The sequence below is a fragment of the Sorex fumeus genome, unplaced genomic scaffold, assembly GCF_029834395.1.
Source record: "Sorex fumeus unplaced genomic scaffold, SorFum_2.1 ptg000043l, whole genome shotgun sequence".
Classification (NCBI taxonomy): domain Eukaryota; kingdom Metazoa; phylum Chordata; class Mammalia; order Eulipotyphla; family Soricidae; genus Sorex; species Sorex fumeus.
In genome coordinates this window covers 50,833,187-50,850,620 of record NW_026606100.1, presented here as the reverse complement: position 1 = coordinate 50,850,620, position 17,434 = coordinate 50,833,187, and the positions used below count along the sequence as shown (strand labels likewise).

The 17,434-nt window shown below is 53.6% G+C and overlaps 2 protein-coding genes across 2 annotated transcripts in view; one reads left to right on the top strand and one right to left on the bottom strand.

Moving 5' to 3' along the window:
* Positions 1 to 412, bottom strand: part of ACADSB (acyl-CoA dehydrogenase short/branched chain) — a 40,277-nt gene extending 39,865 nt beyond the window's left edge. Inside the window, exon 1 of the mRNA XM_056120615.1 lies at positions 320 to 412. Within this exon, the coding sequence (XP_055976590.1) occupies positions 320 to 361 (42 nt within the window). The 5' untranslated portion in view covers positions 362 to 412. The remainder of the gene's footprint in view (positions 1 to 319) is intronic.
* A 247-nt stretch (positions 413 to 659) lies between these two features.
* IKZF5 (IKAROS family zinc finger 5) lies at positions 660 to 17,356 on the top strand. Its single transcript, XM_056120655.1, has 4 exons — positions 660 to 749; positions 8,989 to 9,184; positions 11,649 to 11,831; positions 13,217 to 17,356. Exons 2-4 carry the CDS (start codon positions 9,052 to 9,054, stop codon positions 14,158 to 14,160), a joined length of 1,260 nt encoding a protein of 419 aa, XP_055976630.1. The 5' UTR covers positions 660 to 749; positions 8,989 to 9,051; the 3' UTR covers positions 14,161 to 17,356.
* The last annotated feature ends 78 nt before the right edge of the window (positions 17,357 to 17,434 follow it).

Below are 17,434 nucleotides of genomic sequence, written 5' to 3'. Positions count from 1 at the left end.
TGCGGTTGCGGTGCAAGGCTCCGGGTGGTGCCCGCCGGGACAGCTGTCGGGCGCAACGGGGCGCGACCCCCCGGGGGCAAAGTGACACGCGCCGACCCCGCCGGGCCCGAGCGCGAGGACGCGGGGACGCGGGGTGGGCACCGTCTCCCGACCCTGCCCGCGTGCCCAGCGGGGTCTGCAGCGGGGCCGCCGGGGGACGCCTCTGCTGGACGCTCGCTCCAAAGCCAGCCCCCCTCCCCGCCTCGCCGGCGCCCCCCGAGGCAGCCCCCCGCCCCAGCCCCCCAGAGCCGAGCCGAGCCGAGCCCCGCCGCGCACTCACCGGCGCGCCGCCGCGCAGCAGCCGGACCGCGGCCCCGACCATCCCGCCGCTTCCAGGCCCGCGATGCCCCGGGAACGCGCCGCGCGCGCGCCCTTAGGCCGCCGAGCAGCAGGCGCGGGGCGGGGCCACCCTGGCCACGCCTCCGCCCACGCCCCCGGACGCCCCGCCCCGCGCGGCCTTTCCGCCACCCCCTCGCCCTACGGAAGCCCCGGAGAGACAAAAGGGCCTCCCTTGCGCCGCCGGCGCCCCGCCTCCGCCTGCTCGCGCGAGACTGAGCGAGGCCGCGGGGCGGGAAGGGACCCGAGACACAACAAACATGGCGGCGGCGGTGACGGAGACGGCGGCGGCGGCGGCGGCGGCGAGGGCGGCGGCGGCGGCGGCCGTGGCGGTGCAGCAGGCGCTGGGCGCTCGTCCGTGCGGCGGTCAGGCGGTGAGGCGGGGGCGCGGGGCGCGGGGTGCGGGGCGCGGCGGGCCCGCCCGGGGCTCGGCGCCGCGGACGGACGGTCGGGCGTGGCCGGCGGGCGCGGGGTGGCGGCGCCGGCGGGGCCCGCGGGGCCGGGGAGACGCCGCCGAGGCCGGGCCGGAGCCCCCGGGAGCGGGCGCGGCGCCCGGTGTCTGCGCGGGGCCGTTTCCCCGCGAGGTTGGGGGGCGCTGGGCGCGGGGGCGGGGGCCAGGTTGGGGGCGCGTGGCGCGGGGACAGTGTCCAGGTCAGGGGCGCTTGGGCAGGTTGGGGGGCGCTTGAGCGGGGACAGTGTCCAGGTCGGGGGCGCTTGGGCAGGGGACAGTGTCCAGGTCGGGGGCGCTTGGGCAGGTTGGGGGGCGCTTGGGCAGGGGACAGTGTCCAGGTCGGGGGCGCTTGGGCAGGTTGGGGGGCGCTTGGGCGGGGACAGTGTCCAGGTCGGGGGCGCTTGGGCAGGGGACAGTGTCCAGGTCGGGGGCGCTTGGGCAGGTTGGGGGGCGCTTGGGCAGGGGACAGTGTCCAGGTCGGGGGCGCTTGGGCAGGTTGGGGGGCGCTTGGCGCGGGGGCAGGTTGGGGGGCGCTTGGGCAGGTTGGGGGGCGCGTGGCGCGGGGACAGTGTCCAAGTCGGGGGCGCTCGGGCAGGTTGGGGGGCGCTTGGGCAGGGGACAGTGTCCAGATCGGGGGCGCTTGGGCAGGTTGGGGGGCGCTTGGGCGGGGACAGTGTCCAGGTCGGGGGCGCTTGGGCAGGTTGGGGGGCGCGTGGCGCGGGGACAGTGTCCAGGTCGGGGGCGCTCGGGCAGGTTGGGGGGCGCTTGGGCAGGGGACAGTGTCCAGGTCGGGGGCGCTTGGGCAGGTTGGGGGGGCGCGTGGCGCGGGGACAGTGTCCAGGTCGGGGGCGCTTGGGCAGGTTGGGGGGCGCTTGGCGCGGGGGCAGGTTGGGGGGTGCTTGGGCGGGGACAGGGTCCAGGATGGGGGGCGCTTGGCGCGGGGGCGGTGGCCAGGTTGGGGGCACTTGGGGCGCGGGGAGTGGAATCAGGCTGGGGGACACTTGGGCAGGGGACAGTGTTCAGGCTGGGGGCGCTTGGGTAGGTTGGGGGCACTTGGGCGAGGACAGTGTCCAGGTTGGGGGTGCTTGGGCCCGGGCAGAGCAAGGTTGGGGGGCACTTGGCACGCAGGGGGCGGAATCAGGCTGGGGGGCACTTGGGCAGGGGACAGTGTCCAGGCTGGGAGAGCTTGGGCAGGTTGGGGGGCGCTTGGGCGGGGACAGTGTCCAGGTAGGGGCGCTGGGCGTGGGGGCAGTGGCAAGGTGGGGGGGCGCTGGGCGCGGGGAGTGGCCAGGTGGGGGGCGCTTGGGCAGGGACAATGTCCAGAATGGAGGCGCTTCGGCAGGTTGGGGGGCGCTTGGCGCGGGGGCTGTCCAGGTTAGGGGCACTTTGAGTGGAGACAGTGTCCAGTTTGGGGGCGCTTGGCCCTGGAACCCGTCGGGCTGCACCGTGTCCGCGCCCACTCCGGCTCTGCCCCCACCGCCACGCGTGGCCCTTTTCGTGGCCCTTTCAGGGTCGATCCTGACACCCCCCCCCCAAGGGCAGTGGCCAGCTGCAGGGAGAAATAGGGGCGTGTACAGCTGTCCAGTGCAGGCGGTTCCGTTTCAGAATGCCACTTCATTAATGAAAACGTGTTTGAATTTTTTTTATTATTATTATTTTTATCTCCGTTTGGTTTTCCCCAGTGCCTGGCACGTGCCAGGTTGGGCATTTGTCGTGCCTTCAGCACACCCAAATGTTCGGGAGGGTTCAGGTACAGCCCAGGGAGATGTTTGCTGTCTTTTTGGCCCCCCTTGAAAGTCCAAAATGTTTCCCAGAGAACCCGAAGTATTTGGGGGTGTGGGGTTGTCTGTAGCCAGGGTAAAGGAAATCGTGCGCCAAGAAGTATTTTTGATTGGCTTTTCTTTGAGGCTGGGTTTTGTTTTTGTTTGAGCCTTTCCTCAATCCTGTGGGCTCCTTGGTCTGTGCCGGCTGGCCCCGGAGAAGCGTTCTGGGAGCAGGTGAAACTAATTAAGTTGAAGCGGGTACAAACACGTTGCCAAAATTGAATTCATAAGGAATCCACTGTGACCAAAACGATAAAGTCCCGCGCACTTGGTTGTCATTTTGGAGCAGCGTTTGTTCAGCCTGACGTGGGCCTGCCAGCCTGGGTCCTGCCAGGCTGGAGCCCTGTCTGGGGCTCGGTTCGTCCTGCCGGCCCGGGTGCCCTCTCTGGGGCCCGGCACGTCCTGCCAGGCTGGTGTCCTCTCCGGGGCGCGGGCACTGGTGTCTGATCAGCCACCCCACCCGCAGGTGCTAGTGAAATTTCCTGTCCTGGCGGTTCTGATTTGTGGTGTGCTTTTTTTCTTTGCAGACCTCTGTATGGCTTTTCAATTTTAGTTGAAATTTCCTTCATGGCCTGCCTTTTGGCATCCCGGTGTGTGTGTGTGTGTGTGGTGTGTGTGTGTGTCTGCAGAGTCAATTCCGAATACTCTCCATTTCGTCCGTCTTGGCGTTCTGGGTGTGTGTGTGTGTGTGTGTGTGTGTGTGTGTGTGTCTGCAGAGTCAATTCCGAATACTCTCCATTTCGTCCGTCTTGGCGTTCTGGGTGTGTGTGTGTGTGTGTCTGCAGAGTCAATTCCGAATACTCTCCATTTCGACCGTCTTGGCGTTCTGGGTGTGTGTGTGTGTGTCTGCAGAGTCAATTCCGAATACTCTCCATTTCGTCCGTCTTGGCGTTCTGTGTGTGTGTGTGTGTGTGTGTGTGTGTGTGTGTGTGTCTGCATGTCTGCGTCTGCCTGCAGAGTCAGTTCCGAATACTCTCCATTTCGTCCTTGGAGCAGCAAGGATGGGAAGGAAGTGATCTGGGGTGAGAAGGTCGGCCAAGGCGACGCCTGTCAGGGTGCTGGCCGCTCGAGTTTTGTGTTTTCTCACCCGCCAAAGCCTTAAAATCAGTTGTCGGTGGTGGTTGTGTGGTCATGAAGGAAGATGCTCCCGGCACACTGGGCCCGCGTGTTCTGTAGCGCGGGGAACACCAACTGACTGTGATCATTAGGCTGTAAAAGCAAACCTGTCTGTTAACTGCAGCCAGCTGGTATGTAGGGCCCTAACCCTCAAATTAAGGTACAGTGAGTGAGTTGCAAGGTGTTTCAACCTCTGATTAGTAACCCTTCTCAGTAAATGCACGTGAGGGGCCAAAGCGGTAGTATCGTGGGGAGGGTGCTTGCTTTGCACTCGGCTGACCCCCGTTTCATCCCTGGTACCCGGTATGAGTCCCCAGTCCCCAGCAGGAGTGACCCCTGAGCACAGAGCCAGAAGGAAGCCCTGAGCGCTGTTGGGTGTGGCCTAATAGGTAAATAAAATTGAGGTGACTCGCCAGTTCCTCGTGTGGACCTGTGCCTGCCCCCACAAATGCCGTGCTAGACCCACCCTTGCCTGAATCAGGGCCATCACAGGGCTCGGGGAAGGGGAACAAGTGTTTTCTGTTGGTTAGTATTCAGGCTTGGAATACACCAAGCCCAATGCACCCCCAGTACCCGTCCATAGCTAAAATAAAATTCGAAAACAGAAGTATGTTTCTGATGCCACTTTGAAATCACATGTAAGCAATATGCTGGCTAATACGTGCCAATGTATTGAATCCCTGACTACTAGTAGGAAAAATGCTTTGGATGAAAATATACAGTTTGATAATTTTCTGAAGTTAATTTCTATAAACCATCTCCAGAGGCCAGTTAATATTTAGAATTCGTAGGATAAACGTTCAACCCTGAGACTGATGATGATGATGATTTTTTTTTTAAAAGGTGGGGCTGGAGCCATAGCACAGCAGTTAGGGCGTTTGCCTTGCACACAGCAGACCTGGGTTCAATCCCAGCATCCCAAATGGTCCCCCAAGTACTGCCAGGAGTAACCCCTGTGCCTCGCCGGGTGTGACCCAAAAAGCGAAAAAAAAAAAAAGGGAAGATAACGGTTTGGGTATAAAGCGAAAAAAAAAAATACCAGAAAGTCTTCTATACTCTTGAAATACTTGTTCTCTATTTTGCTTAGAAATACTGAGAAAACTGGGTTTGAATCCAGCAAACCGCTGGGATTTCACCCTAACATTCTTCCTTGTGTGATCCAAGAAGTAGGTCTCGCTCAGAAGGGCCCCCTCATGCCCAGACACTGGGTGTTGGGGAGTGAAGACCCGTGGGCCCAGGCCGATGAGCGCAGGGGTGGAATGACATCTCATTTGCTTATTTATTTATTGGCTTTTTGAGTTAACCTGGGCTGGTTCCTGGCTCTGCACTCAGAAATTACTCCTGGTGGTGCTCGGGGAACCATATGGGATGCCAGGGATCGAACCCGGGTAGGCTGCGTGCAGGGCAAGCGCCCTCCCCGCTGTACTATCACTCTGGTCTGGACACCTCATTTTAAAATTGTCTCTGGACTCTTGAGCGTGTAAACCATGTCAGTGTATTTAAGATTCTAAGAATACTTTTCCTTGTGTTTACAGTATTCCTCTTTTTTTCACTGACACTTTTTGTTTTTGGTGTTTTTTTGGGCACTCTTTTTTTCAGTCCATCATGCATTAAGATTGAAAGTCACACAATTTATGGCAGGAACACAGTGAAATTTATAACGTGACAATGCGATAATAGCCAAGACTGTCAAAATATGCCAGCCAGCCTCTGTAATTAGGTTCATCTGTGTTCTTAAGATTTGAGATGCGTGTATTAAAAATACTGTTTTCCTTCACTTGCTTGCTTGCAAGCTCGGACTTTTTTCTTTTGCTTTGTCACACGCACCGAAGCGTGTTATGCTTTCTAATCGAGGCTTGTGAGATTTTTTTCTTGCTCATCGAAGCCTGCCAAAGTAGATTTGAGATATTTTCCATCGTAAATGTCAGTTTTTATATATGAACTGGTTGGCAAGAAGCGATGCGGAGTTACAGTGTAAATACCCTCCCTCCCTCTCTCCCTCCCTTCCTTCCTGTGCTCTGGGGTTCCTCCTGGCTCCGCACTCAGGAGTCACCCCTGGCAGTGCTCGGGGACCATGGAGTGAGTGCAGGTTGGCCTTGTGCACGGCAAGCTCCCTACCCACTGTGCTTTCTCTCCAACCCCAGTATTGTTTTCTTACAGCTCTTTGGACCACAACCTATAGAGTCTTCTCATTTTCGCGGTTTAAAGCTACCCCCCACATCTCTGTCCTTTATCCCTCTGCTGGTGGCCTCCAATGGTGCTGAGACGCCCTAAGGAACCCGAGGCCAGCCCCCTCGGCTCTCCGGCAGTTTGCAGTTTCTCCCTGTGGTGTAGTTTTTTGGGGATACACTGTCCTGGCTCGGGTTGCCGATTTCTGCACTTCTGTTGCTGTTGGTAGTCGTGTACCTATTGCTTTTCTTTCTTTTTCTTTTCTTTTCCTTGTGTGTAGTCTGCCCTTTCACTCTGGACGTGGGGATTTCTTGATTATCAGGACTCCCAAGCAGTGCCCGGCTGACGGGAGAGGAGCCCAGAGTTCCGTGCTGAGGCCGGAAGCCCGCACACTGGTCTCTGTCCAGCTTCTGCACACACAGGCCACGGCCCCCAAGCCCCTTAGGTCTCCCCCTGACCCCTGTATTGGTTTTGTCTTTGTTTGGGGGCCACACCCAGTGGTGGTGTTTGGTTTGGGACTGCACCCTGCCCTGCTTTGTGCTCCAGGTCACTCCTGTGGTCCTCCCCTGTGGTGCTCCGCCTCCTGCGCGCAAAGCATGTGCTCAGCCCAGTTGGGCGCTCTGGTCCCCTGACTGTTTATTAACGGGGCATTTTTCTGTATTTTCTCTTTCTGCAGCCCACTCCTTGCCTCTGTGTGTTCTTTTCTTTCTTTCTTTCTTTTTTTTTTTTTTTCTCTATATTTGGGTTGTGTGCCTGCGTCTGAGGGTTCTGCGCTGTTTGGCTTGGGGACTCTTAACAGGCAGTGCCCCAGGCTGCTCCCAGACCAGTGCTCGGGGCACTGTGCAATCCCGTGATTGACCCTGGATCTCCGCATGGAGCGCACGTGTCCCAGCCCTGCGAGCCGCCTCCCTGGCCCACCTCTGTGTCACGGATTGTGCTTTTTCTCCTCTTTGGATTGAGGTGGACTGCTGTTGGCCGTGCCAGGCTCCAGGTCCGGGCCCTTACAGCTCAGGCGCTCTCTTGCAAGCTTTATGTCCCTGGCAAGACCTAATCTAATCTTTTTTTGGGGGTGGGGTGGTAGCCTAGGGGGAGCGGTGCACCCAGCAGTGCTCAGAAATATCCTGGCTGTGCACTCAGGAATCACTCACAGCAGGGTTTGGGGGGGGACCATATGGGATACCAGGGGTTGAACCCGGGTGGGTCCCTGCTCTGGGACCCACCCGGGCAAGCGCCCTCCCTGCTCTGTTGTGTCTCCGACTATTATTATTAGCTATTGCATCTCTCCAGATACTAGCATAATATCTGTGATAAGGCGTTCTCTTATCATAGGTCATCTTTCATCATTTTCTGGGTAAGCTTTTCCAGTTTGTGGCAGGCGATAAGAGTGCGAGGAGCAGGGGAGGGAGTGCTCCCGCCTCTCACCTCCCCGACCCACCCTGGTCGCCCCGAGAAATGCCAGGTGGTGTCAAGATGGTGGAGCCTGCTCCCCGCGTCTGTGCCACATGGACGCCGGCGCCCACCCGCCCCCGATGGCCACTGCTCTGCTCGGCACAGAAGCTGGTCCCCTCCACGCGAGTCCTCGGGGAGCAGCAGGGCCAGGGTCAAGTGAGGCGTTGCTCTTTGCAGGGAAGAAAAGTCAAGTCAGTCTTCACTTTGGCACCGTCCTTCCAGGAATGATCCCTTCCTCTGCAGAAAAGAATTTCAGGAGGCAGACCGGAGCGGGGAGGGCGTTTGCCTTGCACGCGGCCAACCTGGGTTTGATCCCGACATCCCATTTGGTCCCTGAGCACCGCCAGGAGTAATTCCTGTGTGCACCGCTGGGTGTGACCCAAAAAGCCAAACAAAAAAAAAGGAAGAAAAAAGAACTTCAGGAGGTGGCAAAAAGCAAAATGAAATGACTGGTTTATTTAGAGAAATTCGCTCAGGGCCAGAGCAGTAGTAGAGCCGATAGGGTGTTTACCTAGTGTGCGGCCAGCCCTGGTTGGAATCGCACCAAATAACCCAAGAGTGATCGTCACTCAGCGCAGAGCCAGGAGTCAGCCTGAGCACGGCCCAGAAACAGCAGAAACACGGGGAGGGGAGAGAAAGGGGGTGATAAACTGTTCCCAGAGAGGACAGGGCTCCCCCGGGCGGGAATGAGCAGAGATAAGCTTTCTCCGAACTCCCGTCCAGGAGTTCCTCTTACTGAGAGTTAATCTGGGTGTCAGGGAAAGGCCTTGGCCTCTTCCTGCCCCTCCGTCGCGCTCCCCGTTCTCCTGTCCTGTGGCTTCTCCTCCTGTGTTTCTCCTGCGGCGTTCCTCAGACCTTAGGGCCCTCGGACCCCTGTGCCTTCTGCTGGGCCGTCCTGGCCACTTGAAACCAAAGCACAGGCCGTGTGTGTTGGCCGGGGTCCGGGCGCTCGCTGCGTGCGGGTGTAGGGCCTTGGTTAGGGACAGCCCAGGAGTGTATCGTCTGGGAAGTTCTCCGAGGTCTCCGTCCTCCGTGACCCCTGTCCCCGGGCCTGTGCCCATCTCATCTGCAGGTGCTCCCGCTCCTCTTTGTGATGCCCCCTCAGTGACCGAGGCGGAATGTGGCTTCCTGGGTGGCAGAGGGCCCGGGAGCGCGTGCAAAGGCCAAGGCACTTACTTGGTAGCCTCTGGCGGGGGCCGCCCCAACCCTGTTTGAACCCCTGGCCCTGCTGTCCCCAAAACAAAAAAGATTTAAAAAATCATCACAGGGCTGGAGAGATAGCACAGCGGGTAGGACGTTTGCCTTGCACGCGGCCGACCCGGATTCGATTCCCAGCATCCCATGTGGTCCCCTGAGCACCGCCAGGAGTAACTCCTGAGTGCAGAGCCAGGAGTAACCCCTGTGCATTGCGGGATGTGACCCAAAAAGCAAATAAAAAATCATGCCAAATAGTAGCCGGATTCATTTCCCTCCATCATGCGCCGTCTGGGAGGGACCCGTGCGGCGCCGAGCACTGTTGCTCGGGGCGGGCTGGCCTGTGATGCATTTTCACTTTATTTTTTAAACACATGCTTGATCTCTCTAAACTCTGGAAAATTATTTCAGGCTTTGCCCCCCTAGGTATAACGAACTGTGCGCATTTGGGAAGATAAGGGGAAAGAAGCAAAGATGGGTGAAAAGAAGCCGGAGCCGCTGGACTTCGTGAAGGATTTCCAGGAGTACCTGACGCAGCAGACGCACCACGTGAACATGATTTCCGGGTCGGTCAGCGGGGACAAGGACGCCGAGGCCCTTCAGGGAGGTACGGTCCACCTTCTGGTCGCTTGGGCACTGGGTCCTGGGCGCTCGCCCTCCAGATCATCTCCTGGAAAGACGCAGGACAAGTAGTTGTTCCGTCTTTAACAAATAAAGGGGCAGAAAAAACAAAAACACATAAAAAAAACAAAGGGGCGGAAGAAAAGTCTCGACCAAGCCTTCCTGTCGCCCAGAGCTGCCCGGTGGTCTCAGGGCAGGCTGCAGCTCAGAGGCTGTGGTCTCCTGGTCTCCTATGTGCCCTTCCGGTGCCCCAGGCCGCTCGCTAAGAGTAGACACCCGGACCCGAAGGAGGTCAGGAATCAGCTTCCCGACACAGTCCCGACTTCCTTCCGCCACTAGGAGATCGGGATAGGCCCTGAAGCCAAAATAGAAATTTCTGTTTTCCTTGCTCCTAAAATGAAGAAAGGACCCACTGCCGTCCCCCATCTAAGCGGAGACCCTGGAATCGAGGCAACGGCAGCCCACTTGCGGCTCCCAGGCGGTGCTGGTGCCCTTGCCCAGGAGGGCGGGAGCCCATTCCTTCCCCGACCCTGTGGTCAGCCCCCTGCCCTGGAGTGCTGACGGCTTCGTGAGACTTTTCAGGCTCAGAGCGGCGTCTGCGTTCAAGGATGGTTTGGGGAAGTCTAAAAATGACAGAGAGGAGCCGGAGTGCTAGCACAGCGGGGAGGGCGTTTGCCTTACTGGCGGCTGACCGGGGTTGGAGCCTAGGCATCCCCCAAGTCCCGCTGGGAGTGATCCCTGAGCACAGAGCCAAGAGTAAGCCAGAGAACCACTGGGTGTGCCCTTCACACTGTAGCACTGTCCTCCTGTTGTTCATCGATTTGCTCGAGCGGGCACCAGTAACGTCTCCATTGTGAGACTTGTTACTGTTTTTGGCATATCGACTACACCGTGGGGAGCTTACCAGGCTCTGCCATGCGGGCAGGATACTGTCGGTAGCTGAACAGGCTCTCCGAGAGGGGCGGAGGAATCGAACTCGGGTCGGCCATGTTGGCTGCGTGCAAGGCAAACGCCCTACCCGCTGTGTTATCGCTCCAGCCCATAATCATAGTACCTAAATAAAAATAAATGAACTCTTTCAAATGCTAAACTATGCAAAGCATAATAATCATTTAAACACCAAAAGCATAAACAAGTGACACTGAATAGGAGTAAGCACATAATTAATTTTCAAGTCAACATACAAGTAAAATTAAATTTTATGCAAACATATCAAAGGTATAATTCCAGACTAACCAAATGTTATTAGATATTTAAGATTTTTCATTTTCCTTCCCTTTTTGTTGATGCTGTTGTTGTGATGACCGAATGCTACACACACTGCTGTGGTGACTACACACTTGGCTGTACTGGTCGGGATCACAACAAAATGTACAGTCAGTGGTGCACTGAAACCAGTTGTGCAAACACTAGAAATAAAGTTTGCTTTCCCCGACCAGAACAGCCAAGTGTGTAGTCCCCCACACACACTTAAAAAAAAAAGAAGAATGATGTAGGGAATTACATGGACTTGAAGCTTTAGTTTCTGTGTAAGGGTTTATAGGCATGCTTGGTGTTGGCCTATTTTCTGCAGCTTTTTTTCTTTTTTTTAAATTATTTTATAAAGTAGTTAACAATATTTGATTACATTTAATATTCAAACGCCAATCCCACCATTACACCTTCCCACCACCATATTTCGGGTGTTTCCGTCCCGAACTCCAATCCCTGCCCCAAAGCAGCACTGAAATAATATTTCCCTCTAAGGTGGGTTGCCTCCTACCTTGAACCCCATCAGATGTGATGCGGTGCTCTTGGACTGTCGGTCGGGTGTATCCTAGGAAATGTCCAGGGGAAGGTTCACTCATGGTCGAGGCTTGGCCCAAGCGTGTGGAGAGTGGCCATGCGCAGGGTGGAGGTTGGGTTCTGGAGGTTTTCGGCTGCCGGGGCTGGGTCCCTTGGGGCAGGGAGGGGTCCCACACCCCCATCTCTGCAGCTCTTTTTGTGCGGCAGCGGGGTTAGGTGGTTGTCAACGAGACCGTGTGGCCTCACAGCCAGTGGGCACCCTTGCTGACCCCTGGCCTAAGGCCTTGGATTCCAGGGGCTAGAAATCCGAGTGATAGCTCATGATAGTGATCGTGATAGCTCCGAGCCCGTGTTCTAATCAGCCCCACAGCGGTTCATAGGCACCCCGAGTTTTGAGTCATCTTGGTCTCGGGAAACACTGAGGCCAGAAGGGACACAGAGCCTTGTCTCTCCTGTGGAATGGTTCTGTGGGACGGTGAACTTGGGGGGCTAGAGATTCCCTGTCAAGGCTGGAAAAAGCAGAACCGTTTTTGAGAAAACCAGTTCTCAGTCCAGAGAGTCAGTTGCTTTGTGAGTTTCGCTTCGGTGTTGAGTGCGCTGTTGCGTGGGTCGCTTCCGAGATTGCGTGTTTGTTCTTTTGATTTTTTGCTCTGCTCTGTCCGTAGCTGGAGCAGATGGTGATCAAAATGGCCTCGATCACCCATCTGTTGAAGTGTCCCTGGACGAAAACTCAGGAATGTTAGTAGACGGGTTTGAACGGACTTTCGATGGGAAGCTCAAGTGTCGCTACTGCAACTATGCCAGCAAAGGGACAGCCCGGCTCATCGAACACATTCGGATCCACACAGGTACGGGGAGGGGAAGGGCCGCGGAGGGCGGGCGGATTGCTCAGGCGAATCCCCCCCCCCCCCCGCGCTGAACCCAGGCGCTGGGGGCCTGGGACTCCGGGAAGCCGGCCCCGCGCTGCTCTGCCAGGCGCGGGCTGAGTGGGAGACGGATGAGGGAGGCGGGTGATTCATCTTCATCTCGTTCCTCGCTCAGCCGGGATGGGGGCTGGAGACCGCTGCCGGCCCTCAGCCCGCCCTCCTAAGCGGCCCCTGGCTGGCCAGGCTTCCTGGCAAGGCCTCCCTGTTGCCCCCAGGCCCCGGAAGACCATCTGACACCCTTGGTGCCCAGTGCTCATGTGGTCAAGGCTGTAAATCTCTTATTCCACCCGTTTCTCACATTATTGGGGCTATTTTCTGTTTGGTTGGTTTGTTTGTTTGTTTGGGGCACACCCAACAGTGCTCAGGTTCCTCCTGGCTCTGTGTTCAGGAATCACTCCTGGCAGGGCTCGGGACCATATGGGACACCAGGAATTGGCCGCTTGCAAGTCAAACGCCCTGTCACTCTGGCCCGAGTTTGTCGGCTGTCTTCAACAAGCAATAATTGACCCAAATCGTGCCTTTCGGCGACTAAAAAAAGTCACTGACATGAGGCAGGTACATATCGATGGTTCTGATGGGAGACCTTGATGCCCATGCCACTGAAAGGTTTTGCTTAGGAACTTCAGACCTCGGGCCAGAGCACAGCGCAGTAGGGAGGGCTTTTGCCTTGCACTCGGTCAACCCAGGTTCGAATCCCAGCATCCCATAGGGTCCCCTGAGCACCGCCAAGAGAAATTCCTGAGTGCCCGAACCAGGAGCAACCCCTGTGCATTGCCAGGTGTGACCCCAAAAGCGAAAAAAAACAAAACAAAAATAAAAACCCAAAACTTCAGGGCTGTGGATTGTGGTCTGGGGTCAACCCAGAGCATCACTCCTGCAGGCAGGCCTGTCCTCAGCCCCAGGCTGCCCCGAGGGCTGCTGGGGAGAGGTGGTTGCTGCCCTCCCGAGGAAGGGGCATGTGTGTGAGAGAGACTGTGTAGGAGTGTACACAAACATGGAACTCGGGCGTATTTTTGACAGTCATGATTAGGTAGGCGGCATTATTGTCATTTGTGCTATTCTTTCTCCAGATGCCTGTTGAAGCCAGGAGAGTCTCTCTGCTTGTATAAGAGACTGTGTTTCTAGCTGTTGCTGCTAAGCCTTTAGGCTCCGTGTCCTCTGACAAGCTTCCGTACAGGTTTTGTGACTACGGCACCAATGCAAATCCCTGAAAAGTGCTTTATTTTATTGGCTTCCGTGTCTGATGAACGTGCAGTTTTTTCAAAGGAGCTGCTCTTATGCTGTGTCTTGGTTTTCTTTCGAAACAGGAGAGAAGCCTCACAGATGCCACTTATGTCCGTTCGCGTCTGCCTACGAGCGTCATCTGGAAGCCCATATGCGTTCCCATACCGGAGAAAAGCCGTACAAATGTGAATTATGTTCCTTCCGCTGCAGCGACCGGAGTAACCTGTCCCACCATCGAAGGCGCAAGCATAAAATGGTACCCATCAAAGGTGCTCGGTCTTCTCTGAGCAGCAAGAAGATGTGGGGGGTCTTGCAGAAGAAGACGAGCAATCTGGGCTATAGTCGGCGCGCGCTGATCAACCTGAGCCCGCCGTCCATGGTGGTGCAGAAGCCGGACTACCTTAGCGATTTTACCCACGAGATCCCCAGTATCCAAACCGAGCCCTACGAAAGCCTGGCAAAACCTTCAGCCGCCGGTGGTCTCCCCCGAGACCCCCAGGAACTCCTGGTTGACAACCCCTTAAACCAGCTCTCCACGCTCGCGGGCCAGCTGTCCAGCTTGCCGCCTGAGAACCCCGACCCCGCGTCCCCCGGTGTGGTCCCGTGCCCCGATGAGAAGCCTTTCTTGATGCAGCAGCCGGCCGCCCAGGCCGTGGTGTCGGCCGTGGCCGCCAGCCTCCCGCAGAGCGCCTCGCCCACGAGCCCCGACCCCCGGCCGGCACACGGCCAGAGGAACTACAGCCCCGTGGCAGGCCCCAGCAGCGAGCCCAGTGCCCACACGAGCACGCCCAGCCTGGGCAACAGCCAGCCGAGCACGCCCGCGCCCCCCCTGGCCCTGCAGGACCCGCAGCTGCTCCACCACTGCCAGCACTGTGACATGTACTTCGCAGACAATATCCTTTACACCATTCACATGGGCTGTCACGGGTACGAGAACCCTTTCCAGTGCAACATATGTGGATGCAAGTGCAAGAACAAGTACGATTTTGCCTGTCATTTCGCAAGAGGACAGCATAACCAACACTGATGGAATACAATCACCATTATGATATTTCATTTGGTTTTGGTTTTCTTTGTGTTTTGTGGTTTTTTTTTTCCCTTGGGGAAGAGGGATGGGTGGGGGGCGATTATCCCGAATAAGGTGTCTGCTAATTTAAAGTATATTTATAGAATATAAATTTGACCTTGGAGGCAAGATTTTTTTTTCCTGGTTTTTGCTTTATTTTATTCATTTTTAATCACCAGATTAAAAATCTGGTCAGGGTCGTTTAAAATAATTTGGATAGTTGGACACATTGGTGCCTGCTTTTTCATTCGGATGTTTGAGATTTGGAGTACGGTCAGCATCTCGGCAGGTGTTTACCTAAACTTGCCATATTTGTGGTCCATAAACTCGAGACTTAACTGTATTGTGATGTGTGTATTGCAGCTAAATGTTATTCTTATTTAAAGTGGTAGAATAAATTATTTTCTCTTACAAAATCTGTTACAGCTTATTTCAGTGTTTAGAAGAGGAATTGCCTTTCAAATAGCTCTTAATTAAAAGACTATTTAACTCACATAGCTCGATCATAGTTGAATCAGTAACTTCATTTCGATTGGTAATAGTAAAGCTATTTCCATGTAAGCAATTCTTTTTAAAGTTGTAAAAATAAGAGAAAGTTCTAAAGTATGAGATGAAGACTTCGAATGAATAGGTGTTTCAAATTACCTGTCATTCAGTTTCTCCTTTAAACAACACTCCAAGTTTCCATTGAATTCTTGTCATGACACTCCCAGCTTGTTTTACAAAGCCACCGGTAACACATCGGAATGATAGAAGTATCAGCGGGTTAGTTGAAAGATGCCTTTTTCCCCCTTTAATTTGAACATTGCCTTTCAGCCCGTCAGTCTGTCGTCAGTGTCAGTTTGGGGTTACTTGTTATTCCTATTACTTTGTTGACCAAAGAGTTCGAGTGGAATCTTCCCTCTCGCTCCTAGGAGACAGAGTCCTCGGAACAGATTGCCGAGATTTCCTTTCCCTGCCTTCTCTCCAGTTACTTCTCTCCATAATTTCCAAGAAAAGGTGGGTATAGCAACACGTGGGGAAACGGGACTCTCAAGTGGTCCTTAAGCGAGGACACGCGTCCCAGCAGATTCTGTTCTCTGTGGCGCGGCTGAAGTCTCTTCTGCGAATCCAAGTTGTGATGTTTAATTGCAGTTTCACGAGTCTTTCCTGTACCATGACAGAACTCTACGGGGACGGTGATTGAGTTGTCGCCTTAGTAGGGAAGGATGCAAAAGTGTGACGGGAGCTGTAGAATACATTTAAACGTACTTAATTTGTTTACCAAAATAGGACTTGCTAAATAAATCTAGAGTCATTAATTTTGAATAGGAGACTATTGTTTTTATACTGTGTAATAACTAGCTTACTCTGCAGACAGCTCGGTCAAATAATAAAACATATTGTTATTAACTTGTTTTCTGTGTACTTTGAAAAATTTTTATTTTTAACTTGGTGCAGATCTTCAAAGTATTACTAATTGGCTTCTTTAAATAGGATATCCTGGGCGAGAGAAATAGTTAACAGGGGTTAGGGCACTTAACTTGCATGCACTGAGCCTGGTTCAAGCCTGGGCACCGCCAGAAGTGAGCACAGAGCCAGGAGTAAGCCCTGAGCACCGCTAGGTGTGGCCCAAACCCCCCTCCTTCCCTCCCTCCCGTCCCCCCTCCCCCGCCAAAAAGAGAATAATCCTGTTACCTGCTTACTAACCAAAAAAGAACCCCTTCTCTCATAATAAGTCAAGTGAATGTAGAGATCGTGTGTGTCCACAAAGACCCCAGTGCTGGGCCAGGGATCTCTGCCCCTTGCGGGTACCAGAAAGCCATGCGAGCCCATGGGACTATGCTCAGTGCCCGGGAGCAGAGCACTCGCATCCCCGGGTTGTGGATTCCAGACTCCATGATCCTGCGGCTTAAATCCCCCTGAGCTCAGCTAAATCTCAGCACAGCCATTTCAAAATGTCTAATGTGGCCCAAGTATTTAGTGCAGTGCCAGGAAGGAACAGGTTAATGTTGTCTGGAAGCTTTATGGTTATTATTTTCTTAACTTCTATTTTATTTTTCAAATAAAAGCAATACTCTAAAATAGGAAGTGAACTTGAATAATGAGAATGAGCTTTCTTGTTAAAACCAGTTTATTAACTATATTCTGGGCCAAATAGTGACAAATATATTTTTTCTGACAGCTAAATATAGATTTTCTGAAGATGCGTTTTTATTTAAACATAGGAGGGATTTCCTTTTCATAATTACAAGAATGTGTAGTTCTAGTTTTCCTACTTTGAAGAGCACAGTGGGTATTCCAAAGGTGTCAATGTTTGAAAGCTACAATTCTAAATGCACTAAAACTGTCGAAGCAAATCTACTTTACGAACGTTCTTAGGATTGTAATCTAAAAAATTGCATTCAGAATTTTATTTAAGTATCTGCGAGTTCTATATTTGGAAAGATGTTCATATCTTCCATTAAGTATTGAAAATGTTTCTTCATTTTATTTTTAATCAAGTATTTTGTAGAAATGAGTTGTTGGGGAAAGTTTAACATGCACTATTTATAGTACTTTGCTGTTAACAGGCAATGTTCTAAAACTAAATTATTTTTGTTCAGTGAACATGAGTTTAGATTTTTAAAGTTGGTAGATAATTTATCTCCACTAATATTTTTTTAAGAAACTGTGAAGAGATTAACAGGAAATCATTTTATTTCAGATTTTACTAATGTACTGTGTGTCGCTAGGGCTTCCTGAAGCTCAAGTAAAAGCTAGACTTTTACTTTGAAAAAATTTCACTGGAGATTCTCCAGTGCTGTTTCATTTCAGAAATAAGTGTTTGCCATTCGTATGTGGAATTAACAAAAGGAATATTACTAAGATGTGTTGAGATAAATCTCACTTTGAGTTATACGAAAATATTTATCAAATGGGTCTACTGTAATTAAAATTTTCCCTTTCCGGTAGTCTTAGGAGGTATATGATTTCTAGAGCTTGTTTTTGTTAACTGCTTTGATGTTAAAGAACATTTTGTATGCAAAACATAAAACTTGTGTGTTTGCATAAACACAGCATACGTTTAGGGATTCCAGAAAGCAGTTGGATGCTGAAATGACTAGTATGTAGCTCACGTTGTAAATGAAGCTTTGCTTTTGTAATACGTGAATAAAGAAGTAACACTTTCTAATGATCTCAATTACTCTTTTTTTTTTTTTGAAAACTCAATTAGTCTTTTCCTCGGTAATTTTCTAGTGTAGCATGTGAAATG

Bases quoted from the DNA above. Each gene is read 5' to 3' on its own strand.
- IKZF5 (XM_056120655.1), top strand. From the start codon at position 9,052: ATGGGTGAAAAGAAGCCGGAGCCGCTGGACTTCGTGAAGGATTTCCAG. The intron at 9,185-11,648 runs GTACGGTCCACC...CTCTGTCCGTAG, and splicing joins CGCCGAGGCCCTTCAGGGAG to CTGGAGCAGATGGTGATCAA. The intron at 11,832-13,216 runs GTACGGGGAGGG...CTTTCGAAACAG, and splicing joins ACACATTCGGATCCACACAG to GAGAGAAGCCTCACAGATGC.